This window comes from Stenella coeruleoalba (assembly GCF_951394435.1).
Source record: "Stenella coeruleoalba genome assembly, chromosome: 16".
Lineage (NCBI taxonomy): Eukaryota > Metazoa > Chordata > Mammalia > Artiodactyla > Delphinidae > Stenella > Stenella coeruleoalba.
This window is the reverse complement of record NC_137162.1, coordinates 27,977,103-28,004,786: the sequence shown is the minus strand read 5'-3', so window position 1 is coordinate 28,004,786 and position 27,684 is coordinate 27,977,103. Positions and strand designations below refer to the sequence as shown.

Here is a 27,684-nt window from a genome sequence, read left to right as displayed (position 1 = left end):
AGTTGTTCATCAGTAACCTGTGTGTGGAATCAGAGATTCTGGTTTCCCATATGTGCTTGCTAGCCATGGAGCTGGAGCATCAGACTTGGAAGTGGCAAATGGTACCTCCAAAAACATGTCCCTTAGAGCTGGGCAGACTGCACAGATGATTGTGGCAGCTTGTTCTAATAGTATGAAGCCCTCACTTGCTAGGTGTACAGCATCTAGCTCTGGAGTGTATCTGATTTCCACAGGTGGGGCCAAAATCCCATAATTCTCACTTGGAAGAGCTGCGAAGGGATGCTGAGGACCTGAAGACCCTGAAGCGGCCATCTTCGCAGGAACTGGGTTGTTTCCCATAGTTCACTTTTTGAGGTTTTTCTGAATTAAAAAAAATCCTGGCAGGTTAACTTCAGGCTCCGTAATCTTCAAGTTTGCCAGTTTGTTTTCTTCATGTAAAAAATGGAGGTAATAATACCTACCTCATAGATATTTTGTGAGGATTAAGTAAAACAGTGTCTGGGCCATAAATGTCCAGTATATAGGAGCAATTATTTTTCTTTTGGCTTCCAAGATCTGGCATTCTCCTGTGATCACTCTCTCTCTCTCTCTCTCTGCTCTTTCTCCATGTACTTATTGGATCACTCTATTTCCGAGCACTCCTTAAATACTGACATTTCTCAGGTAGTCATCTTCAGCTTAGGACTGTATTCACCCTACTTCCATCCATCCTCATAATTTCACCTATGGCCTATACCCTGATGAGCCCCAAAACCCTATCACCAAACCAGATCTCCATGAATTAGTAACTATCAAACAGCAACTAAAACTCAGTATCTAAAGGAGAACTCGTCTTCTTTTTAAAAATCTGCCCCTCCTCTTCCCAATTAGACTATAAATTCTGGACAACAAGGATCATGCTGGGACATGGCTATACTCCTGGAGCCTGAAAAATGCCTGGCACATAGGAGTTAAGTATTTGCTGAAGGACTGAATGAGCTCTTCTATATCAGTAAGATGACTGCTATAAGAGAAAAATGGCAAAGGCCTTCTCCATCCTGGGTTGTTCAGTGAGAAGCCACCTGTGAGATCCTGGGATAACACCTGGGCCTAAAGCCCTGGCCCCTCCTACTATACACACACACTACTTCATTTCAATGGTTATAGGTAACATGAACACAAGACACTTCCCAACCATGAAAAAGCATTTGGATTTTATATGATAGTCTAAATATTTTTGAAAATGTTGATAAAAACAAGCTGTACTTGGAGTTTGATGACAGACATGGTTTTAACATAAGATCTTCATCCTAGAATGTGACTTTTTCTAAAAAATATTCAATCTTAGGCCTCTTGCTGCAGGCAGGTTCCATGGGAATACATAAAAAAGAGGCAGGGAAACAGTCCCCGTGGGAGACTGTTGTTTCTCAAAAAACAGGCTGCCATTACATCCTGTGAAGTTCATAAAGTGCTCTTCCCTTTGCTCAGTCATCCAGAGTGAAGTCAAAGGGCTCAAAGTCTTTCCGGAAGTGACGAGCCAGGGTCTCCTCCTCTTCCTTGCTGATCTGACACTGCCTCCAGTCAGACTTGTCAGGAATATTAAGGATAGCTTCACTAGCCAGGACCTCCCTGCAGAAAAAGCACAAAGAAGTCAAAACGGACAGTATCAGTCCAAAACCCACTCTTCCTTCGATTCCTCTCCAGCCAGAGAGCTCCACTCAGCATCACCCAAAGAAGGTATGCAAATTTCTCTGACTTAGCTCATACCATTTTCTCTGCCCTGAGAGCCATCTCTGCCATTCTATCTATCAAAGTCATGCCTGTTATAAGTGACCCGCTCAGGTGTTAGCTCTTCTAGCCCCTCAAATTCCATTTACTTCTCTGAACAACTTGGAACTACATTACTGGTACCTAGAGAAGCAACATGGCACAGTAGAAAGAGGGCAGCCCCTGATATCAGAAATATCAGGGACTGGATTCCATCCCTAGCTCTGCCACTCGCTATCTGTGACTTGAACAGATTACTTCATCACTGTGCCTTGATTTCCTTGCCTATGAAATGCAAAATAAGAGTTTTCTGATGTATGGAGACAACATAATCAAAGCACCAAACTAGCTGTAATTACATCCTGCCTTAAACTCTAGTTCTGTCATCTCGGGCCATTAGTGTGCTGAGGTGAAAAGTCAGGCACCTAGTATCATATCCCATTCTGACTTTCTGCCTCTCTTTCTAGTGCACTCAGGCCTACGTAGGCACAACAGCACAGGCTCAATGTCAACAAAACCACCACATACACAAGCTACCTTCTAAATGCCACCGCTTTATACTTTTACTTATTTTGATATATTAGAAATAACTCCTTTGCAGCCAATTAAGCTGACTGTGCTCTTTTCCCCATGGGGCCCCAGTGTGCAATGACTGCAAACAGCAGCCTTCTTAGTAGTGTATGCAGCCTGTTGCCTCTATGGGTTGCCCTAAGGGACCCTGGAGACAGCCCTTTCCAGTGGACATTCATGACTGGCATGCTGTCCCTGATCTAGGCTCCAGACAGGTACGCACGGTGCCTTGGGAAAGCCCCAGGGCACAGTGGCCAGGGTCCACATTGGCCAAGTCATAATGTCCATCCACAACTGTTCCTGCAGAACAAGAAACATGTGATTGAGGCCCTCCACAGGGCGAAGTTCAAGTTCCCTGGCTGCCAGAAGATCCATGTCTCCAAGAAGTGGGGCTTTAACTAAGTTTAAATGAATCTGAAAACATGGTGGCAGAAAAGCAGTTCATCCTGGATGGCTGTGGGGTCAAATATATCCCTAATCGTGGCCCCTGGACACATGGTGGGCCTGCACTTGCGAGAGCCTTGGCACCGTCCCCTCCTTACTCGTGCCCACCAATAAATCCTTTCTTGTCAAAAAAAAAAGAAAAGAACTCTATTTGTACATTTGTATGGTTCATTTTCCACTTTGAAGCTACAGTAAATAGAAAGGCTGAAAACAAATCACATGAGTCTTCTAAAAGTCAAAGGACCTAAGCTCAAGTTCTAGTTCTCTGGGCAGACCATCAGTCTACCTCGCCATCTGTAAAATGAAGACAGAACCGCCCTTCTTGTGCAGCAGGAAAAAAAATACGTCTTTTCAAGTATTTCGTTAACTGTAAAATGCTATGTAACTGTAAGTTACTATTGTGAAAAATACTCAATGTTGAAAATACAAGCAACTACCAAGAGCACAAAATCATTCAGAGACTCTATCCTTTGTGAGCTTATGTGCCTGTGTCATCAGTGTCCACACCTGTGTCTGTTGCTGAATCAATAACACAAAGATAATGTCAGATGTTTGAAGCTCCTAACACATTTCTTCTCATTTATTATCTTTTTGAAAATGTAGACAACTACGTTTACTGGACTTATCCAATGGTGGCAATCTCTTGGAGGTTTTCCAAATTGCTCCAAAAAGGGTTCAAGATTGACTCAAAGCTCAGTTCTAACTAGGGAAAAAACCACTGCAAATCACAGACACCAGCATCAGATAACCTGTTCCGCACATTTTCAACTCCCCTCCATACTCTCTCTTCTTGCCAGCAAATTCCTGTCTTCATTCTCTACCTAATTTATACCACTCCCTGTATAGTTCTGCAGTCATGTTCTCCATGATATGAGGAGCAAAAATGAAGCCTCGTCCAGACCTTTAGGACACTACAGAGTTGTGAGTTAAGACCTCACATCTTTGGGGTCCAGCAGGCCAGGTCACTGTGTGACCATGGACAAGCTACCTAACCACTCTAGAGCCATGCTGTCCACTATAGAAGCCACTAGCCTGACATATTTAAATTTAATCCTAATTAAATTAAACTAAAAATTGAGTTCCTCAGTCATATTAGACACATTTCAAGTGCTCAGTAGTCACTAGTAATGTGGCTGGTGATTACTGTATAGGACAGTGTACTTTTATAAAACATGTCCATCATCATGAAAGTTCTATTGGCACTCCTCCAGAGCCTCATTCTTCATACTGGTAAATTGGGATGACAGTACTTACCTTACAGAGTTTGGAAGATTAAATGAGGCAATGCATGGAAAGTTCTTGGCACAGTGTCTGGCACAAAGCACATGTTCAATTAATAATAGCATTTTCCTCCCTTGGGCTAGAATGCCCACATGCCAAAGTTTACCCTCTAAATATCTCTCTTAGGCTCAACTTCAGCCCTTTCATGATGCCTTCCACCACGTAGAAATGGGCTCTCCCTTCTCTGAATTTCTAAAGTACACTGTTCCTCAAAACTTTGTTACGGTACTTTTCACACTCTGCATTGCATTACTGTCATATATGTAAACATCTGACTTGCCCTAAGACTATTGGTTCCTTGGGGCAAGGACTGTTCCTTGTTTGGCTTTTTACTCAACTGGCCATGCAGCCCACTACTTCGTTCAGAGTAGGTCTAGTGAAAATACATTTAAAATAAGAAAAATGTACAAACCTTCCAAACTGCAAAGGAAAATTCTTTTTAATTCTGTGGAAAAGTTTCTCTCCTGTGTCAAGTTCAACATAAAAATATGCTGCTCCTGGCTGTGCAATCTAAAGTAAACAGAGTCATATGAGGACATGCAACAGTGCTTTAAAAGTCAAAAATCCCAGCCCATCTCTTTAAAGCTTTAATTTGGCAAAGAATTCAGCTTAGAAGCACAAGAAAAAGGATGTGAGCAGATATAAATCCCAAGCCACTTAGTGGAACTAGAGTTTAAAAAGCCAAACTGGCAGATATTACAAAGATCCTCCCAGTAGCACCTACCTTCCTAAGTTCCTGCCTTAGGAAATTTCTAATTTCTTGCTCTTCCCAGGAAAGCATTAAGGCACTGATGTAATATCATCTTCATCTCTAGTCTAATCAATACCCCATGCTCTAGTACCAAATTGTCACCTGCCCATTTAACATTTTTTAAACACCTTTGAGTACCTCAGGCTCAACATGTCAGAAACCAGGTCTTTACTTCTCCTGGAATATGACCTTCCCCTCCTGTTTTACCTGCTTGATGTCTGAGTGCTCTGGGATTTCCAACAGCTCTATTTGTTGCTCCTGTGCCTGAGTAATGAAGGCATCTTTAATGTCATCAGTAGCGCAGCGGCTGAGGGGCACAGGAATGACCTGGGGCGGGGGGGAGGAGCAGGAGAAATTCTTCATGCAGGTCTCAGAGAGCTCATGCCTCCCGCAGTCCCTGAGACGTAGCAAATCCATCACAGGGGTGGAGAAACACCCCTCAGCAGAGATTCTCCTCAGGCCAGACAGGTCTATGTCAGCCTGTCTGTAAGGACTTAAACTTATGAGCTTGTCTGCCACATGTGGGAGCCCATCTCTGATGTGGGAAAGGCTAGAAAGAGATCTCTTTGCCATTAAGCCTTTGCCAGCTCCTATATAATATATGTGGCAGAGTCAGGCCCATTTGAAAACTTAACAAATGTGCCAGAAAGAAAACCACCACAACGACAATCAAATTATCCATAAGTCTCTGAATTTCTGAGCTGCTAGCCCCAGGCAGGATCTGAGACTATTTCCTACCTCTGAGCTGCCACTCATGCTGAGCTTCACACAAAATACCCACTCTCTTCCAAACTCTATCAAGGCCCACACCTTTCTTGGAACCTTCCTCGACTACCCATTCCTTTTCTCAACAAGGCACTTACTATCTGTGCTATTCACTTGTACTGCCATGCACTACCCTGTGAATCCCTGTAAAATCTCTGGACTTATCACTAGAAACTCTTTAACCTTTTAAATGAATATTATTTAAATATTATATGAAAATTCATATTAAATATTTTAAATATGAAATCAACTATTTAAATACCTAACCTTATATTAGAATCAAATACTTAAATATTAATTAAAATTAAGTATTAAAATTAACATTATTTGTTGATGGGCACTTGGGTTGTATCCATGTCTTGGCTATTGCAAATAGTGCTGCTATGAACACTGGTACACATGTATCTTTTCGAATTAGAGTTTTCATCTTTACTGGTTATATGTCCAGCAGAGGGAGTGCTGGATCATAGATAGCTCTATTTTTAGTTTTTTGAGGAACCTCCATACTGTTTTCCATAGCAGCTGCACCAATTTACACAACAACCCAAGTGCCCATCAACAGATGATTGGCTTAAGAAGATATGTTTTTTATATATATATATATATATATATATATATATATATACACACACACACACACACAATGGAATATTACTCAGCTATAAAAAATAATGAACTATTGCCATTTACAACAACACAGATAGATGAACCTAGAGAATATCACACTTAGTGAAGTCAGACAAAGAAAGACAAATATTATATGACATCACTGATATGTAGAATCTGAAAAAAAAAATACAAATGACTCTATATACTAAACAGAAACAGACTCACAGACATAGAAAACAAACTTATGGTTACCAAAGGGGAAAGGGAGGGGAGGAAGGATAAATTAGGAGTATGAAATTAACAGATACAAACTACTATACATAAAATAGAAAAACAACAAGGATTTACTAATATAGCACAGGGAATTATATTCAATATCTTGTAGTAACCTACAATGGAAAATAATCTTAAAAAATATATATATATATATGTAAAACTGAATCACTTTGCCATATGCCTGAAACTAACACAATATTGTAAATCAACTGTACTTCAAAAAAATTAACATTATTTAAATATTTATCAATATCCAGGTCCCCATACAGCCCTTCCAAGTTCTCGGGCAGAGACCACCTACCTGTAGCTGGAGGTGATGGCTCTTATAATTTCTCTCAAATAGAATACATCGTTTGCCTTGACTCTTAAAGAAGCGCCTCAATGTTGCCTTATACTGCTCAACCTCTTCCACCACCTCTGCTGAAAGCTCCACCACTGACTGGTAGTGTCCAATGGGCAGGATGAGGACATGGTCATCAGATAAGCCTCCTTTGGCCAGGGCAAGGTAGCACTGAAGAGGAAGCACACAGAAGTGAGACATCAATACTGCATGTGTGATTCTTCAGGGAGAAAAGCCTCTACAGAGCGTGACCCCAAGGGTGTGGGAAAAGTGCTCAAGAGGCTCTCAGTAGAAATTCTCCTCTTAAAAAAATCTAATTTTAGAGGTTATAACAACAATGTTGTCAAGCACCTGCTGAAGAACGAGATTAGATGCAACAAATTTCTCTTTTTCTGGCTGCACGGCTTGTGGGATCTTAGTTCCCTGACCAGGGATTGAACCCGCACCCTCGCCAGTGAAAGTGTGGAGTCCTAACCACTGGACCGCCAGGGAGTTCCCAGATGCAACAAATTTCTATGCAACTATCAAATGAACTGGGAGCCAATGAGCAGCACGCAGACCGGCTTTTGGCTACAAACACACCAGAGCTGAAGGAGACTGGAACAGACGGTTGGTTTTTCCTCCCAGGCTCTGAACTTGAAAGCAATTTTTCAGTTTATTATCACCCCCAGTCAAAGAAAGATACCACTTCTGACTTCAAATGAACCACTTTCCTTACAGTGACACCCAACCTCACCCCCTAAATACACCTCTTAGGCTCATGAAAAAGGCAAAGATGACATGATTAGCATCCAGTGTCCCTACAGCCTTAAGCTGCTGACTAACCTCTACAAAATGAAAGCAAACATAACCTAACAGGGAAGGAAGAAGAAGAAACCTCAAACTCAGGTACATCCAAAAAAACTGTAGTTCCCAACAATGGCTGCCGGCAGCTAAACAGCAACTAAAAATATTTCTGTCAAAACCTAAACATGCAAGACTGCTCTACCACTCAGACATTCTTTGAAGGGAAGACACTGAGTGAGTAGAGAAAGGGCCAGTGAATATCAACGCAGGCAAATGAAGGTACTGGAGCTTTAGAAAAACAATCCAAAGTATACTTTTAGTGTGGTGGGTTCAAAGTTAAGGCTGAAGGAAGGAGTCATTTATTTTTCATCTACACTGAGAAAGCCCAATAGAATGACAGGATAAGTATCAGAAACAAACTAAAGCGTGATCATCCTCGATCTCCTTGGCACAGAGGACTGAACACATCTATAGAGTTAATATCCCAGATGACTAAAGTTCATCAAAACCTCATATGTGCTAAAACATTAAAAAAAATTTTTAATAACCATTTTGATTGTGTTTGTTTTAAAAGGTTACTCTAGATGCCTGAATTTTCTAGCCTTTCCTTTATGTCAGTGGGTCACCGCCATAAACAGCAGTTTTTATACTGTGATGTGTGCACTGAAGCTACTGAAGTTTCTAGTCTAGACTAAATAGCACCCCCCAAGGCAGTACCTTCTAGTTCTTGTGAATAGTTTCACACTTGGCCGATCTCTTCCCTTCTTTTCAAACTCTCAACTTATAATCTGTTCTATACTTGAATTATCTCTAATTTTATCTCAAATGTATAAGTAGGACCTGAATGAATATTTCTCCCATAGACAAATGCATGGATTTTGCAATAGTTATTCTGGACTCTTAGCAGCCCATACCTGCTTTTACCAATTTATAGCCATGGGCCATTAGCATACTTCTATGTATATTCCTTGAGGAAGGCATGGCAAAGACAGAGAAAAAGCCAGGGGGAAAAAGTAATGAAAGGAGATCAAGAGGAGTGGCTACAGAGGGGACTCCAAGCCCTGTGCCAGACACCCACAGGTCACCAGAGGTTCCCAAGAGGTTTCTAACAACAAAGGACAGCGCAGGGAAGTGTAAACTTGATTACTAGGTAGGCTCTAGGCTAAAATCATCATGTGACCTCCTACTTGGGGTGCTGGGTTGGGCCACAATCAAAATCTGAGATACTTTTTGCCCCTCTAGCTTTAGGTCAAGATGAGAAGCAAACAGGTTTCCTGATTATCCCCTAGGCTCATACCCTAAGCCAGATACCCTAGGCAATAGAAAGGTACAATAAATGGAAAGGAAAGGCCATCACTCCTGGAGGCCCAGAGCAGCACGGAGCTAAGTCACCCATTCCAAATCTCTTGTGCCCTGCATGGCATTCTGAACCTATTGTTTCCGAAACAGAAGGCAGTCTGAAGCCTTCCCCCATACCATACCATATGGGAGAGAAGGATAGCATGCACTAATCCAAGGAGGAAACCAAGATCCAAGAGAGTTAATCCAAAAAGGTATTCCTATAAAAAGAAGAGTTTTTCAAGTTTGCGTCTCTTCCCACTGAAGAGTTCATCCACAGGCTCTATGGCCCAGCTGTGTCACAGGCCTTGACCCCATTCATGCTCCACCTACCGACAGGAGTGTGCCAATATGCAAGACATAAAAATTAAATGCAAATGACTGGGACTCTTCAGTCAAACAATAATGGCAGGAGAGGGATATGACTTCGAGTGTAAGATGACACAGATTCTAGTCAGTCTACAGGAGCCCACAGAAGAGGGCCCTCACTGTCAGGACAAGCTGAGGAAAAGGTCATCCCCAGGAAACAAAATTAGAATAAATCAGTGAAAAATGGATGAAAGTATCTGTCCGCAGAAGCATCACACACTAAGAAATGATTTGTAAATATTTTCCTCAGGAGCCTTGGGAAATAGCCAATTCTAGTCATGGGAGACTAGGGTGCAAATGTTAACCCTGAAAATTAAGCTTCTTTCATTCTAAATGAATGAAAAAGAAGAATAATGGTCTATATGAATCCCAGAGGAATGAGGGTCAAAAACTAATATTATTTAATACCTAATCAAGCCCTGCCCAAGGAAAAGTATCTGGGGAAATCTGAAATAGGATGACTTTACTGTGAGACACACATAGTTCATCAGAACTTTCCACAGCCTGAATAAAATCCTTCTCAAAATCATCCAGTTCTCATAGTCTGATTCAGTGCTTACCAAGCAATCTTGTAATTATTATCTTGGGTTCCCAGATACCCATACCAGGAATGTGGATGTGTGTATTCCCGTCATTAGGAAGCTATATCCTCTACTACTAGGCAAAACTGAGAATTTATCACTTTAGTCTTTTATATAATCAGTGTAAGTCAGTTCCCAACATTGCATAATTATCACAAATAAAAATTAATAAACTCAAGTTTTTAAATCTGAAGATATAAAAAAATGTCAACATTTTTAGCCAAATATGAGTGTAAAGGCAACAGAAGACTCCCTTTTTGGGACAAAGAAAATCCTTGTGTTTGTACTTCCCTGGTGGCACAGTGGTTAAGAATCCGCCTGCCCATGCAATAGACACGGGTTCGAGCCCTGGTCCGGGAAGATCCCACGTGCCATGGAACAACTAAGCCCGTGAGCCACAACTACTGAGCCCGCGCGCCTAGAGCCCGTGCTCCGCAACAAGAGAAGCCACTGCAGTGAGAAGCCCGCATACCGCAACGAAGAGTAGCCCCTGCTCACCTCAACTAGAGAAAGCCCGTGTGCAGCAACGAAGACCCAACACAGCCAAAAATAAATTAATTAAAAATAAAAAAGAAAAGAAAATCCTTGTTTTAAATAGTAATTCAAAAAAGCAACTCATCACCCCCAAGTAGTATGAAATAAAAACATATAAAGTTCAAGAATTACATAAAAACATCACCCTAGGAGAGCCATACCTATTTGTCAGAGAGGAGGGAGAGAAGGAGCAATCTTGTGAAACTGGCTCTACTAAACCACAGGAGAATTGCTATAGTTGCTCTAGTCAAAAAGATAGAAAATAACAAATGTTGGCAAAGGATGTGGAAAAACAGAAACCCTCATACATTGCTGGAGGGAAAACAAGATGGTACAGCCATTTTGAAAAATAGTTTGGCAGTATCTTAAAAAGTTAAACATAGGGCTTCCCTGGTGGCGCAGTGGTTGAGAGTCCGCCTGCCGATGCAGGGGATACAGGTTCGTGCCCCAGTCCGGGAAGATCCCACATGCCACAGAGCGGCTGGGCCCGTGAGCCATGGCCGCTGAGCCTGCGCATCCAGAGCCTGTGCTCCGCAGTGGGAGGGGCCACAACAGTGAGAGGCCCGCGTACCGCAAAAAAAAAGTTAAACATAAAATTACAAGCAATTCCACTCCTTAGGTGTCTATCCAAGAGAAATGAAAACATACGTTCACACAAAGACATGTATGCAAATGTTCATTAATAGCCATAAAGGGGAAACAACTCAAATGTCCATCAACTGACGAATAAATAGACAAAATGTAGTCTATCCATACAACGGAATACTATTTGACCAGAAGGAATAGAAAACTGACACATGCTACAACATGAATGAGCATCAAGAACATTATGCTAAGTAAAAGAAGCCAGACACAAAGACACTGTACGATTCCATTTATATGAAATGCCCAGACAGGAATGAAGACAAAAAAGACTAGGGGTTGGGCTTCCCTGGTGGCGCAGTGGTTGAGAGTCTGCCTACCGATGCAGGGGACACAGGTTCGTGCCCCGGTCTGGGAGGATCCCACATGCCACGGAGTGGCTGGGCCCATGAGCCATGGCCACTGAGCCTGCGCGTCCGGAGCCTGTGCTCCGCAACAGGAGAGGCCACAACAGTGAGAGGCCTGCATACCACAAAAAAAAAAAAAAAAAAAAAAGAGACTAGTGGTTGCCTGGGGCTGTGGGTGGGTATGGAGACTAACTGTAAATGGGCATGAGGAATCTTATTGGAGTGATGAACATGTTCTAAAACTATTATGTGATGGCTGTACAATCAGTGAGTTAACTAAAAATCACTGAATTGCACACTTAAACTAGGTAAATTTTATGATATGTAAATTATGACTCAATAAAGTTAACAGAAAACAAACAGGTGTCTCCTCTGTAAAAGGTTCATGGAAGTAACTCACATGTGTGCCAATGCTGACCACCAAATGCTTTTCCACTTCAGGGCTGGCAAGGCAAAACCAGCAGGGTCCTGGAGGCTGAGCTTCATGTGGAAGAAAGACAAATGTTACCATGGTCCAAGCACTCCAGCACATAACCACCCTATAGAATTCAGCCTTGTCTGATCTTTGCAACCTGCAAACACTGATATGTACACAGTACTGCCACAACGGACTGTGTCTGCTGTGCTCCCACTATGACCCCTGCCCCCATTACCATTATCAATGAAACTAAACCTCTATTAAAAGTTCTGAATTTGTAACCAATCCACAGGTAGGTGATCCATGTGATAACCATATATTGACTAAAGTAGCATGTAACTGGCAACTAACTGCAATGAGAGAACACTCAACTGGGTGTCTGGAGCCCTAATTCTAGTTCTAGTCATGCCACCAGCTATCCACATGACCCTGGGAGTACGTGTACCCTCCCGAAGTCAGCCTCTTCATCTTTGAAACAAGGGGGTGGAGAAAGAGGATCTCAATGTAATAGCTGTAAGTCTTTTCTACCAGTTTGATTATTCTATTATTTTATAAACCCAAACTGGTTTTGTAGGCTCTTAACCTTACGTTTACAGACATGATGGAAAGGAGCTTTTTCCATAGTTCTGACAGGAATAGCCTCAGACAGCCTCAAAGTCAGGCCACCTTTGCATTCTTTTATTTTTCTTATTGGTCCTAATGATTCAATATACAATCTTCTTCTGCCAAAAGAGGCTCTCTTAGCAATGCTGCTTCCCAAACAAGACCCAAAATAACAGTTTTTGCTCACATAAGAAACCTCTGGAACCAAGGTACTTACGAAGTTTGCGAGGCTGCTTTGGGTGAGGAGAAGACTTGCTATCTCTGCCTGTAGATGAACGCTTCCTTCCCTGCTTTTCATTTAAATCAAAGAAAAACTGACAGGCTGAATCTTCCTGGAACAGCCAAAGGTAGAAGAGTAAATGTTATTAAACTAACCTTTAGACAAGTAGCCAACCATCCACATACAAGGGAATGTTCCTGCCATGTCATGTCTTTCCTCCCTGCCCTTTCTGCCTATTCTAGAGAAGAAAAATATTTTCCCAATCCTGATGCCTGGACTCTCAGTCATACCTCTCAACACTTATCCAAGCTACCACCAAATTTATCCCTTTGGAAAAGTGAATTAAAATGCAAGTTATACAGCAACTCTTGCCTAAAACAGAATAGCATGAACCCACCCACATTCCTTTCCCTTTCTCTCTCAGTAGGGCCATGGTGCAGTCTTACAATTTCACAGATCAAACAATTCTGAGTTTTAATTAAAAAGATAAGAAAAAAAGTCTGAGAAAGTAGACAATGCCTACTAGTAAGGAAACTTGACATTCCTTGTTTTAGTGAAGGGAAAACGAATTTCAGAAAAGTCTGCTATTAAGAAATTTCTTCAGAGTAAATCTTATTCACCTATACCACTCATTATAAAATCACAAATTACATTGCTACCAAGCAGTTGGGATCTTTGCCTGAAGAGTTAAGAACAGAGAATTAACTTTAGACAAGGAAAGACTCTACATGTGTAACCCCAACATATGAACCAAGTTTAGACAATGAAAGACTAAAAATATGAAACTGTTAACCCCAAAATATAATTTAAAAAACAAACAAAAACAAAACAAAAAACACATTGAGCTTACTGGAAATCTACTAAGGCTTTCTAATCACCAGCATGATTTCCCAAAGGAAAGAAAAAGATTTAGATTCGAGGGATTAAACTTGCCTTATGAATTAAACTATAACCAGGAAAAGGACACCTGTAGTGGGCAATCCTGCCCAGAAAATGCCACCTCTCAGTCAGAACATACCTCAGGGGCAGGAATCTGCTTTCCTATGGATGCTTGCTTCACAAACTTTCTGTAAGGGTTTTCAGTGACATCTGGAGGCTGTTTTACCAGTTCTGCTACATCCATTAGTTTCATAGGAACAATACTGAATGCATAAAGATACTTTGGGAGAAGAACAACATAATATTAAGGGAAATACTGTTTGTGCAAATGTAACCAACCTATTTTATTATAACATTTCACACAAAGCTTCAGAAACTGAGTATGATTAAAGAGCAGCAACCAGCCCATCTGTGGTTCAGAGAATCCACAGCAATGCCGTTTCAGTGATCCCTGCAGGGGCAAACCAAGGGCTGATGAAGTAACAAGCAACTAATCAAAGCCCAGCCCTTACACAAAACAACTATCACTGCAAGGCCCAGAGGGACTTGCTCCATAACCCTTGAAGACAAACTGCTTCTGTCTCTGGGTCCTTTATCTTTGTGCACTTTGTCCATAGTCACTGCACTGCCCTTCTTTTTTTCTAATGAAAACTGAATTGGACAACTTAGTGTTTCCCTCTGATTTTATACAATTTCTGCTGTATATGCTGATAGATTTTCTTAGGGATTAGTAGCAAAGAAATAAATACTCACATAAATATCTAAAACCATGGACTAATGGCACAGATACTGAAAACTACGTGAGATATGAATAGATGCTTAACCTCACTACTGATCAGGGAAATACAACTAATTAACAATGATACACAACCTTCTTATATCATAATGGCAAAAAATGTTAATAAAAATTTGACACTACCCATTGAGAAAACAGACTCATACACTGCTGGTAGGGGTGTAAACTGGAACAAAATTTTGAAATGAATTTACTAATACTTTCCAAATTTTAAAATGTGCATATTCTTTGAGTGAAGTATGCATTGCTTAGGGTTAAGGCTAACATGTCCCTGAAAGTAAAGCAATAGACTAAAAATACTGTGAGTGATGCTCGGTCTTGAAAGGGCAGTTTAAAAAAAGGAAGAAAGGAAGGAAGGGAGGGAGGGAGGGAAGGAAGTTAAAACAATTACAAATCTAAACTTGCTAAGAATGCACTGGGCCTAAAAGTTTAAGATATTATGGAAAAAAACAAAATATTTATCTTTTGCATGTACATTGTTTACGGCATATTATAGTAGGATAATCTTCAGATAGTTTATATATTTTCCCACGTGACTGACTGTTCTGATCTTTAGCTATTCCAATCCACAATATCCTGCTTTTGGCCCTACAGAATCAGAAGTGCTCTCAGGGAAGTGAGAACAATATACTTTTCTGGTATACCCTCTTTCATTCACCTGCACTGTTTTCCAGTATAAAGGAGGATTCAAGGTATCACTAAGATTCCCAAAGCCAACGAGGGCTTAGGTAAATCCTTGGGAAGGTTTTATTATTTCTGCTAAATGAAGTTGCTAAAAGAAGCAAAACAAGAGTACCATCTGAGGTCAAACTCATGAAAAATACCCATAGAGACGACCACATGGATGTGGGAAGAAAGACATCATTCATTTGAAATTTTGCCTTTGTTCCACTGGGCCTATTTTCCCAAACCCTTCTCTAAAATCTCCTACAAAGGACCCAAGGAAACCTGACCTTTCATTACCATATTATTATAAAGAGTAAAGTCACTGAAGTACTGGGACATCGCAGTTGGGGAGAAGAGAAGATCTGAATGCTAAACTTGGCAAGAGGAACATTTATCAGGCAGACAATAAATATTAACCAAACACCAAATACTCAAAATTTACCTTTTTCTTTTCTGGATTTCCAACATTTGCCAGAGCTATGAACCTGGTGGCGTGCTGTGCATTTTCCTGCAGAATGATGTGGTTTCTATAACATATTGGAAAGATAATAGGTTACCAACAAACTTTACCTTTTTTTTTTTTTTTTCTGGCTGCACCTCGAGGCTTGCGGGATCGTAGTTCCCTGACCATGGATTGAACCCAGCAGTGAAAGCGCCGACTCCTAACCACTGGACTGCCAGGGAATTCCCACCAACAAACTTTACTTTTGATCTGCAATTATGAAATATGTAGACTCCATGGGGCCATGAAAAAAGCACAGGTCCTATGTCTATCACTACATCACCACCAGTAACATCTCAGATGTTACCTGTCCATCTAGTAGAATAATCATCCCTACTTCCCGGGGCTGCTGTTAGGAAAAAAATGAGGTCACGTATTTGAAAAGCACAAAAAACTCTAAATTTGGCTTTAAAAGAGTCGGAAAATTGGCAAAATGTTGATAACTGCTGAAGTAGGTTATGGGTTCAGGAGGGATCATTACACTATTCTCTCTTCTTTTATGTAATAAAAAACTATAATAATGAAAAACAAAGAGAAATGAGTTTTAAGTGGAATGGTAATGCTTCAAATGGTAATACATAGCATGATTTCATTCTCCTAGGAAAAATATAAAAATACATGAGTGTCTATGTTCCCTAGAAAAAAAATGCCAGTATTTTTATTATGATAGTTATGGGTTTTTGTTACAGCCCTGGTTAAAAAGTTGTACAGGGAAGAGATATGGGAACATATGTATATGTATAACTGATTCACTTTGTTATAAAGCAGAAACTAACACACCATTGTAAAGCAATTATACTCCAATAAAGATGTAAAAAAAAAAAAGTTGTACAGGGTTTTTTGCTGTTTTTTTTTTAACAGCTTTATTAAGATCTAATTCAAATACCATACAATTCACCAGTTTTTAGCATATTGACATATACTAAGCCACTACCACTATCTAATTTTAGAACATTTTCATCATCTAAAAAAGGAAACCCTGTATCTATTAACAGTCACTCCCCATTTCCCTCCAACTAGCCCCTGGCAACCGCTAATCTACTTTTTATCTCTATGGATTTGCCTATTCTGGATACTACAGATAAATGGAATCATGTAATATGTGGTATTTTGTGTTTGGCTTCTTTTATTTAGAATAATCTTTTCAAGGTTCACACATGTAGCTTTTATCAGTACTCCATTCCTTTTACTTACTGAATAACATTCCATCATATGGATATACCACCGTTTATTTACCCATTCATCAGGTGATGGATATTTAGGTCATTTCCTCATTTTGGCGATTATGAATAATGCTGTTATGATCATTTGTGTACAAGTTTTTTGTGAACCTATGTTTACATTTCACTTGGAATAGGAGTGGAATTGCTGGGTCATATGGTAGGCAAATGCCAAGTATTTTTGCAAAGCAGCTGTACCATTTTACATTCCCACAGCAACGTATGAGGGCTTCAACTGCTCCACATCCTCATCAGCACTTATTATTTGTCTTTTTGATTATAGCCATTCTAGTGGGGTGAGAAGTGGTATCTCATTGGTTTTGATTTGGATTACCCTAATGGCTAATGATGCGTGAGCATCTTTTCATGTGCCTATTGGCCACTGGTTTATGTTCTTCAGAGAAATGTATATTTGGATCCTTAAAAGTTTTGAGTGGCTTATTCCTATAACCTTTCTGTTTCTAGTGCATGGTTTCAGAGAACAAGAGGTTTTTCTGGAATGCATATATGGAGATATAAAAGAAAAATCCGTAGTACCTATGGTTATACCTTAGGCTGTGGGATTACAGGGAAAGGGCAGGTTATATTCTTCTTTTTGCTCACCTATATTTTTTGAACTTTCAACAACACATATATTGCTTTTGTATATTAAAAAAAAGGTTTTATAAATCATTTTAGGGATTACCCATGCCTTTAAAGTGAAGATCTTTCAGAGTTAACTTTACTTAGCTCTATTACTTATAAAACACTGGTTTTATTTTCTCTGTAATACATCCTTTAAAAACTCCATCTCCAAGCTATACTGAAAAAAGAGAGAGAGAGAAAAAATTGATACAAGTTCTTGATTCCTAAATTGAAATACTTCTTAGGTGATTATCCTGAGTTTAAGACTACACAAGGGGGCTTCCCTGGTGGCGCAGTGGTTGAGAGTCCGCCTGCTGATGCAGGGGACATGGGTTCGTGCCCTGGTCCGGGAAGATCCCACATGCCGCGGAGCGGCTGGGCCCGTGAGCCATGGCCGCTGAGCCTGCGCATCCGGAACCTGTGCTCCGCAATGGGAGAGGCCACAACAGTGACAGGCCGCGTACCGCAAAAAAAAAAAAAAAAAAAAAAAAAAAGACTATACAAGGAGTAACCGTTTAACCTGATCAAAACAGGACTTACTGTACATCAAGCTATGATAGTTAAACAGCATTGTTATGTCAGACCCTCAAACCTTTAAGGGGCTTTAAATGATACATTGGATGATACAGTATCATCCAATCCCTTGTATTTCAAATTAGGAAACCAAACTCAGAGAATTGGAATGATTTGAAAGTCACTCATTTCATGCCTGAGTAACTAAAAGAAACCAAGATATTATATGGCTGAAATGAACATGAGAAGTTTACACAGAAAATCCAGGCAAATTCTTCAAAAAAACAAAAAGAATGAAATGCTACTCACCGATATGGAAGCCTCTCATAGTAAGTCTTTTCCAATGCAGCAAAATGATATCTTGGTTTCAAGCCTGTGGCAAGACTGGAGATCAAATCAGAGCCACATTTTTTGGTATCCACTTCTCCCTAGTAAATAGAAACTTAGTCATCATAACAGACCTAAGAGTTATCATGAAATGCAGAGATATAACAAGACACTTTGAAATGTCTTTGGAATATTTATGTGGCTACAATGTGGGCAGCAGGATTCGCGTCATGAATTCCATACTTATGGCATCAGAGAAATCTCAACACATAAGGGGAACTGGGCTATTACAAATGCAGAAATAGGAACAGTTGTTGGAAGCCAGAGGTTAAGGGAGAAGGTAACTCCTCCATACTAATACCCAAAACAAGGTTTATTACAATCTTTTTTTGGAAAGTAAGCACTCTCTCTGGAGCCCACAGACAGTAGTACGTCTATAAGTTGCTTCATTGTGCTCCTGTAGTTCTGACAATGCAGACAGTCATAGTCATTGCAGAAGATCAAAATTAAAAGCTAGCTTTCAGGGCCCCTAGGATCCATAGAATATTTGCCGTAGAACATTCAAGGACTTCATCACATAAGCATACAATCCTTTATTTTGCTTCAGTCAAGGAAGGTGTGGCTTGTGGAAGGGCACAACCGTGCCCTTGTCACAGTTTGTAATACAAAGTCTGTCAAAAGTTAGGTTTGTTCCCAGAGCTTCCATTAACAATAAATTATGTGCTCTCTCATCCATAACATTATTTATGAACTTCATTCTAAGAGAAGGTATTAACTGGAAATAAAGAAATTACCAGAGTTAATTTTCCACTAAGTAAAGCAAAACCTTCCTTTTGTCTTATGCTTGCCTCCTTCAGGTGTCTGCTGAAGGGCAGGGAACTGGCCTTGAGGTTAGTTACAGTACCTTAGGGACTAGTGAGATATACTGTTTTCTCCCCTATAAATACCTTGTATGATTACTTATAAACTTTCATCAAAATCTACTTTAATCAAAAATTGTAAACTTTTTTAGCACTGCTGTTCATTCTTCCTTATAGAGTATCACGTGTCTTTCTCTCATCACCACTTTAGTAGTCTTTCTCTGGATCTTCCCTAGTTCTGCTGTATCTTCTCTACGCTGCAACCAGCACTGCCTCTTGTATACTAGTGGCAGAATAACCATAGGTTTGTGGAAGGGGAAGAAAGTGTTGTCCCTTCTCCCTTCAAAATCCTGACAATGCCTGGTATTTCGTTGGCCTTTTTAGTCATGGACACATTATATTGAAGTTGGCAGAGTGGTCTACAAGGCCCTTTTCTGGATCATATCTGACAACTCTACATCTAGGAGTTGATATTTGTCCCTAAATGCATTCTTACATTTTCCTTCGCTGAAGTTCAGCTGATGCTTTCTGCGCTCACATACAACCTTTCAAGGTCTTCCTTAGGCTGATTTCCACCAAGGTAGCTCCCCATGATAGCTGTCACTCACCAACCTGGTGTACACCCTCTTCCTACAAAAATATTTAGATCGAACGCCATGGCACGCTCCAATACGTTCCAACATTAAAGCTTTCCCATTAGAAAAGTACTAAGTTTTCAATATATTGTTTCCCAACTTTTAGATCACTATCCTCAATCCCATGATGATTCCACCTTTTAAAATATGTTGATAGCCAAAAAGATATAATCTGGAATGGAAAGGGGGAAATAAAACTACAGAGCTGCCACTAGCTATAAATCTCTTCACTGAAAATTAGTGACCCCTCAAAACTTCTTAAGAAGCTTGAGAAAGGGTACTTGAAGCAGAGAATATAATTTTTTTTAAAAATTCATTTATAAGTAAGACTTCAGCATTCTCTCTTCAGTGAATCATGCTTTCATTAAGATCAACTTTTGCTTTGGTCAGCCAATAAGGCTTTAAGTAACCTGAAAAATTCATAAAAGATTTGTACTGAAAGGAACTAAGAGCTGAAATAGTCACATAAAGAGCAAAAAAGCTCAAATTAAGCCACTGCAATTTGCTTTTAGAAATTCCAACTGAACAAATACTACTCACAGAAGAATTCCCAAAGTTCCCCACATACTTGGGCCATGGGGATGTGAGCAAGATATCAACACCCTTAAACTGGGATGTTGACCACAGCGTTGTTCTCAGGGAAATCACATCCTTGGGACTAAAACTGTAACCTGGGACAGGTTCATTTAAGGACTCTGTCCCACTGAGGTACACAATCTGCAGCCCCGAGCTTCCAGTGAAGACACCTTTACGACCTGGGTTCAAAGAAAAATGGACAAGTTTTAGTCAAACTGCTGAATGAAATGTCACTCTGGTGATGAATCTCTTTCCCCATGCCCCACTTCCAGCTCCTAGGTCTCAATGTTGGATGGCTACAACAGTATTCCTGTTCAGTAAGTAAGAGCAGTCCTTATGTGAAGGCTGCTGGAGCCCACAGTCTGATTGCCCCAGGTGCCTTGCAAATGAAAAAACCTAGGAAGCACTGATTAAGAAAAAGGCTTTCTGCCTTCTAGAGACTCCAAAGGGACTAAAAGAAATCTAGACACCTGGATACAGGGAGAGGCACTGAGAAGAAAAAAAAATAATTGCAGCTGTGAGTAAGCTATAGTCTAGAATAAATGTACTCTTCATGAAGGCAGAAGCTTCCAAATGAAGGAAAACATTTGGAAAAAACAATTACTTGGGAAAAATTAAGAGACTCTGCCATCATCTAAATTTATTCATAGCTTGTGCCCTTGATTCCGTTTCCTTCTTGCTGCCGCCAGAACCCTGGTTCCATCAATTTTCACTTCCCTTTCATCTACTGAGTCTCTTCTTCTCAAATGGTTCTTTCCACATACTAACTCATAAAAGAACACACATACTAACTAATAAAGGAACACACATATTGACTAACAAAGAATAATAAAGTAAAAAAGGAACACACATACTAATAAAAAAAACTATAAAAAGAGCACTTATAGCAAAGGAAATGTAGAAGCTTTCTAAAGAAATGAGAAACCAAGAGAGAGGAAATGTGAAGACCAGTTGAGCCATTTTAGATAAAAGTGAGTTGAATGATCCAAGAAGCAGTAGTGGTGGGGGGAGGGGAGCAAGTGGAGAAGAAAAGCAAAATTTGACAGTGCTTTTTACAACAGCCAGACATTGAAAGAACCACTAAGAGTTTCAGGGGGTTGTGGAGGAACAATTTTAACCTGGAATTGAAGAGTGGACCTGGAATCAGAAAAAGGACAAAAGCAGTGAAAAACCCAAGTATCAGCACTAAAAACTTGAGTTTTTCAAAACCTCAGTGAAACCTAGAGCTATAGCAAATTAGGAGTCCAACTAACAAATAAGCTGTGTACATCTAGCAATGTTATATGGTGAGACCACATACATAGAATTTTTTTTAGCACAATTTATACCTGACGTACTTCAAACACTGTAGTCAAATATTTTATTCCTCTAGTTGGCTGAAAGAGTATATATTGGGTTGTGAAAGTACAAGGAGATTGGGGAGAGGTGGGAGACAACATAGGAAAAATGACATAGTCTTAAAGGTATAGACACTGACTTTAGGAAAAAAAACCCTGATCCCCATTCTCTCAGGCAGTAATGGCAGATGAATCCAGCCACAAATTTCCTTGGAGGCTAATTCCTGGGACACATTATGTTCATTACAAACACACAAGATATCAACTTACCCAGATAAGTAATGTTTTCAGCTAATTCACACCCATCAACATCTTGGAAATATTTTACTGTTTCCTGGTTATTGGCACCCAGCACGTATGTCTGAATAGGAGCTAGTGAGAGAAACAGACATGACACCAGCTATTAGAAGATCTGCTTTGGAACCTGAGAACTGTATCCTCATAGGAAAAACACTTGTAGCAAAAGTAAAGAGTCTGCAATTCTAGGGAATTCCCTGGCACGGGTTTGATCCCTGGTCCAGGAACTAAGATCCCACAAGCCACATGGCATGGCCAAAAAGAGTCTGCAATCCTATACATGGAACACGGTCACCACATAGGATATCCTACAACCAACCTTGTGGCTTGACTACTAAATGGTATCACTAGGCTGATGAAGTAACATCTTAGAGAGGATGGTCAATGTATAGTTAGGAAAACACAGACCCCAAAGAGCTTAATAAAAAACACTGAAACTAGGGGAAAAAAAGAACACATATGGTTGCATTATTCAATTCCTTCCTACTGAGAAGAGAATTCTTTTTCTGGAACTAAATCCAACCAAATTCAAAATGTGAACATTTAGATATATAGGCATTCTTCCCAGGTCAATGCAGAAATCAAAGGCAAACTCTTCAATCACTAATGTGTGAAAAACAACTAGGCAAGAACCATGTAGCCTTGAAACTTTATTAGAAATCATATGTTAAAAATAAGTTCTGGGGCTTCCCTGGTGGCGCAGTGGTTGAGAGTCCGCCTGCCAATGCAGGGGACACGGGTTCGTGCCCCGGTCTGGGAAGATCCCACATGCCGCGGAGCGGCTGGGCCCGTGAGCCATGGCCACTGAGCCTGAGTCTCCGGAGCTTGTGCTCCATAACGGGAGAGGCCACAACAGTGAGAGGCCCGCGTACCGCAAAAAAAAAAAAAAAAAAAAAAAAAAGTTCTGTACCTTTCTTGATGCCAGTTTTATATTCCTCCCATTCAGCATCTGGAGTGGAGCCAAAGAAATTTCCTACACACAACAGCAGCTAAAATGAGTTTTTTAAACAGATATATGAGATTTTTAAATAATATCAAATAGTACATAATTAATTGATAATAACGTTATTGAGCTAATTATCCTATTTAATGATCTCAGTTGTTTCCTTAATCGATTTACAGAATTTCCTTAATCAATTTACAGAATTTCTAAACATAATTTTTTTACAACAATTGTAGTAGTTACTGATTCTATGAATTCCTAAATTTTGGCTCCCTGGATGTCAAATACAAGCTGGGGAAAGAGACAAGAGGGTCAGGGAAAAATGGAGACATCAACCTTAAAAAATCTCTCTGCAAAATACAAAACAATATTAGATACCCTGAGAGATACAGGGCATAAAGGACACATTTCCTGCTTGTTGTCTTACTCAACCTTTAACCCAATGAACAAATTATCCCCATATCCAGAATACTCTTCTGTACTCTAAAAATTTACAGTCTAGCTGGCAACAACACATAACAATTACATAGGACTCTTTAGTCTGTGAAGCATTTGCACATATGCTATGAGTTCACTCATACCATATACCCATGAAATAGATCTGTGCTTCCCAAACCCAGGGTCAGAATCACTTAGGGAGGTTCTGCTAGTCTGTTTTCAGTTTTGCGTACAGTAATAAAGTAACAAAATTCAAATTCAAAAAAGTATAGAAGGGTCTACAGTAAACACATCTCCCTTCCCACACCACTTTTCAGCTACTAAATTCCCATGCTCAGAAAAGGAATTCGGACTTCCCTGGTGGAGCAGTGGTTAAGAATCTGCCTGCCAATGCAGGGGACACGGGTTTGAGCCCTGGTCGGAAGATCCCACATGCTGCGGAGCAACTAAGCCCATGCACCACAACTACTGAGCCTGTGCTCTAGAGCCCACAAGCCACAACTACTGAGCCCACGTGCCACAACTACTGAAGCCCGCGCACCTAGAGCCCATGCTCCGCAACAACAGCGGCCACGGCAATGAGAAGCCCGTGCACCGCAGAAAAGAGTAGCCCCCGCTCACCACAACTAGAGGAAGCCTGTGTGCAGCAAGGAAGACCCAATGTAGCCAAGAATAAATAAATAAATTTGTATACATAAGAAAAAAAAAGGAACTCAGTCTAACAAAAAAGGAGAGTATGTGTTTGACTGAGAAATGTATAAAGGAGCCCCAACTTTATTTTACTATGTTTGATTACAACAGTCAAATTAAATGCAGTAAAAAGAAACATCTTACATCAAAGTTTCCACTTTTCTTCTGAATTGTTCGAACTCTATTGAATAAAACATCAAACTTTCCTTCAACATCTCCACATGCCAAGCTGCAAACAAGACATAAATGTTAAGGCAATGCAGGACACACAAATAAGCCTGCCAGGTTTGGTATACCCTAGTCTTCCTGGATTAGGGAGATATGTGATCCAGTCTCTGAGGTTACCTGAGAGGTTCACTGCATGTGAACTATTAATGACCACTGGGCAGCTCCACCTAAAGGTCTCACCAATAACTTCACCATACCTAAAATTTAGCTTATCATTTCCTCCAAAATTGAACCAGCTTATTCTCACTTGCCAAGTTTTGTGGCTGAGTCTACTGCCAACTTGGTTACCAAGACCCAAAAATCCCCCATCCAGTCATCGTCTCCTCAATTCCTTTTTGCAAATATCTTTCAAAGTCATCCTGTCCTTTTCGTTTCCACTACCACTATCTTAGCACAGGGCTTCATTCATCCATTCAACAAACACACTCAGGACATCTACGACATGCTTGCTAAGTGCAGTATGCCAAGTACTATGCTAAGGACACGTTAGGAGTATAAAGAAGAGAGAGACTCAGTTCAAGCCTCAAAGAGTACACAATCAGGGAAGGGGAGATACGCTGATAGTTATAAATTTATATGAACAAGGGCAATAATAGGAGGTATGTGTAAAGTGTTATGGGGTAGGGAGATAGAAACTGACAAGACCTGAGGTTTGTAAGGCAGACTGACCCTAAGTTTTGAGGTAACTTGTTCTATAATCTCATTTCTGAGTTTTTATACTTTTGATTTACATGATTTTTCCACTTCTCATATCATTTTCTTAATGTCTTTTAACTCATCTTGAAATATTATAGTTCTTGTTTTGTCAGTATGTCTTTCTGGTGTTCTTTACTGTCCATACCACTGAACATTTTCAAGGTAGTGAAAATGCGAGTAGTGAAACGATCATATCTGTTTTAGAAAGATCATTTTAGTAACAGACTGAAAGATGGTCTGGAGGAACAAGTGACTATAAGCAAAAATACCAGCAAAGAGGGCAATGTCAAATGAAGATGGGGAGGAGAGAAACAGACGAGAAATTTAGAATTCTGAAGACTTGAACACAAATTGGAGTGGAGAAGTAGGAACGGAGGATAATTACAAGGTTGAGCAACTGAGAGTCCTGTAGTTTATGCAGAGGCAGAATCAGAGAGAAATACGGTGAATCTGGTATTGGATACAACGCAAAGGATATACTTACATTTCCTCTAATACTCTCCCTTCTTCCTGTCCACCCTACGTAAAGCCAGCAGTTTAATGTTCTTTCCTCAAAAACATTAAGACAACTCCACTGCCTGAGGAACCACAGCTTTCCACAAGTTCCTGATCTCTCTTCCCAATGCTTTCTCCAAGTTTCCATAACAGAAACCTTCCCTACTGTCGATCTGATCACTCTCTGTCTCTGCCATTCCCTTGGGGTAGTTATTTCTCCTAACAGTCCCACACTACCCATCTTGAGTCTAAAATTTTCCCATCCTTCAAGGTCTATCACATCTCTAAAGCCTTCCTGACCGCTCAGAAAGTCCTCTTCTCAAAACATCAGAAATCCATATAGCTCCTCAGAGCAATTTCTGTAATAAATTATTACCACTTTCACTTATCTTCTGAGCACCACCTCTTCTAGGAAGCCCTCCAGCCCCTATCAGTCACCAAATCCTGGTGCTCCCACAGGATCCTGCATTTCCTCTCTCATAGCAGTTGTCACATGGAATTATCTCTGTTTTGGGGAGAGCCATTGTCCAGTTTGTACATCATAAGACACCTCAAAGTTCATCATCTCCTCATCTGGGCCCTCTTCCAGTGTTTCCTACCCCACTGAAGAAAGAAATCTAGGACCAGGACAATGCTGACACCTTCTCACTCATAACCAAACCACCTCCAAACCCTGTTGATGTCCTCTCCTTAATAAACCTTGAACCCCCGCACTTCTCCTCTGCCTTTACGCTATCTAATCCTAGCTGTTTTCTACTTTGGCTATAATTTTTTCTTCACGTTGCAACCAGAATCGCTTTCCAAAATGAAAATTTGATCATGCCAAGGCGTTCTTAAACATTCCAGTGATCCAGTAACTTTTTTAGGATAAAGACAAAACTATTAATCAAGGCTCAATCCTCACTACCTTGATTCCTCACATTAATCCAAATACCCTATACACCCTCCCAGAACCGTGAACCTTTTCCTCCTGACATTTATCAGGACCGTAATTCAACATTTATCTGGATTATTTGATTAATATACGTTTCCCTAAACTGTAAGATCCATTAGGGCAGGAACTCCATCTGTGCAACGTCTAACACAGTGCCCGGCACACTGCAATTGTTCAATCAATACTGTTGAATGAATGAATGAATGGAAGTCCTCTCTTCACCATCTCCTCAAAAAGCGCGCCAGGGCAAAGGCCCTGTCTCTCTCTCCTGTCGACCACTGCCCAGAGCCCATCAATGGGCCCCATGCCTACAATTTTTGGCTAGTAAATATACTGCGAGGAGAAACGAAGGGGAAATGATGTCAGAGACCAAGACGGCCTAACATGGAGAAGGCCTGACGCTAGGAGCTTCCTCCTCTCTCAGCGAGTGTCGCCAAGAGTCCCCCTCTTCAGAAGCGAAAACGGCCAGGAAAGAGGCCGGCAGTGGCCAGGCAAAGACGCGATCGAAGCTCACCAGCAGCCGCCGGGCTTCCGCCCCCGCCTTTCTGTCTTTAGAAAACCCCCTCCAACGCGCGCGCGCGCGCACACACACACACAACCCGCTTCAGGCTCAGGGTCACACACACACATGCTTCAGACTCAGGGTCACTCTCTCTCACACACACACACGCGTGCGCGCGCGCTTCATACTCAGGATCACTCACAGGCGCAGCGGTTTCTCAGCCATCTGCCCTTATACCCCGGATTGGGACGACCACCGAAAATACGGAAAACGAACCCACGCTCCTCCGGAAAAGGCGGCCGCACTACGATAAGACGTCAGCGCTCCCAGCCAATGAAATCTCAGTTACCTACGGAGAGCACCGAGGGACAGATGCCTCTCTCAGGTGGTTTTGCCTCGAGCAGGAATCAAGAAACCAGGAGCGTGGAGAAGAAGGGACAAAGGACGAAAAACATTCCGATTGTAATTTTTTACTTGGGGGCAGTTGAAATTATTGAATTGCTAGAAAACTCTCTGTACGGTGTTGGCCCCAACCTAATGATGTAACTCTCGTGGGCAAGACAGACCAAATAAATAAATATTTTTTTAAAAAAAAGAGTACATGGGAAATTTGTAATACACGATTTTATTTTATTTCATTTTTTTGGCCACACCAAGGGCACCTGGGATCTTAGTTCCTCTACCAGGTATGGAACCCGCGCCCCCTGCAAGTGGAAGCACGGAGTCTTAATCACTGCACAACCGGGGAAGTCCCTCTAGTCTCTTTTAATCTACGATGGCCCACCTACCTTTTGTTTTTCATGACATTGAGTTTTTTGGAGAATTCAGGCCTTATTGGTTGGAGACAACAGTGTTTAAGGAAATGGAAGAGTTCCTGACAACTGAGGGGCATGGGAGACTCACGAA

The 27,684-nt window shown here is 40.8% G+C and overlaps 1 protein-coding gene across 2 annotated transcripts; it reads right to left on the bottom strand.

Moving 5' to 3' along the window:
• Positions 1-421: 421 nt before the first annotated feature.
• CWF19L1 (CWF19 like cell cycle control factor 1) lies at positions 422-27,064 on the bottom strand. Of its 2 annotated transcripts, XM_079901024.1 has the most exons (14): positions 26,981-27,064; positions 24,068-24,152; positions 22,763-22,841; positions 21,826-21,927; positions 20,183-20,397; positions 18,130-18,248; positions 15,404-15,488; positions 13,639-13,779; positions 12,618-12,732; positions 11,780-11,859; positions 6,744-6,953; positions 5,000-5,119; positions 4,454-4,551; positions 422-1,608 (listed from the first exon to the last, which is right to left on the bottom strand). In XM_079901024.1, exons 1-14 carry the CDS (start codon positions 27,001-27,003, stop codon positions 1,464-1,466), a joined length of 1,617 nt encoding a protein of 538 aa, XP_079757150.1. In that variant the 5' UTR covers positions 27,004-27,064; the 3' UTR covers positions 422-1,463. The 2 variants fall into 2 exon arrangements, with proteins under 2 accessions (XP_079757150.1, XP_079757151.1); XM_079901025.1 differs by lacking the exons at positions 21,826-21,927; positions 22,763-22,841; positions 24,068-24,152; positions 26,981-27,064 and having other exon boundaries at positions 20,211-20,292.
• Between the last annotated feature and the right edge of the window lie 620 nt (positions 27,065-27,684).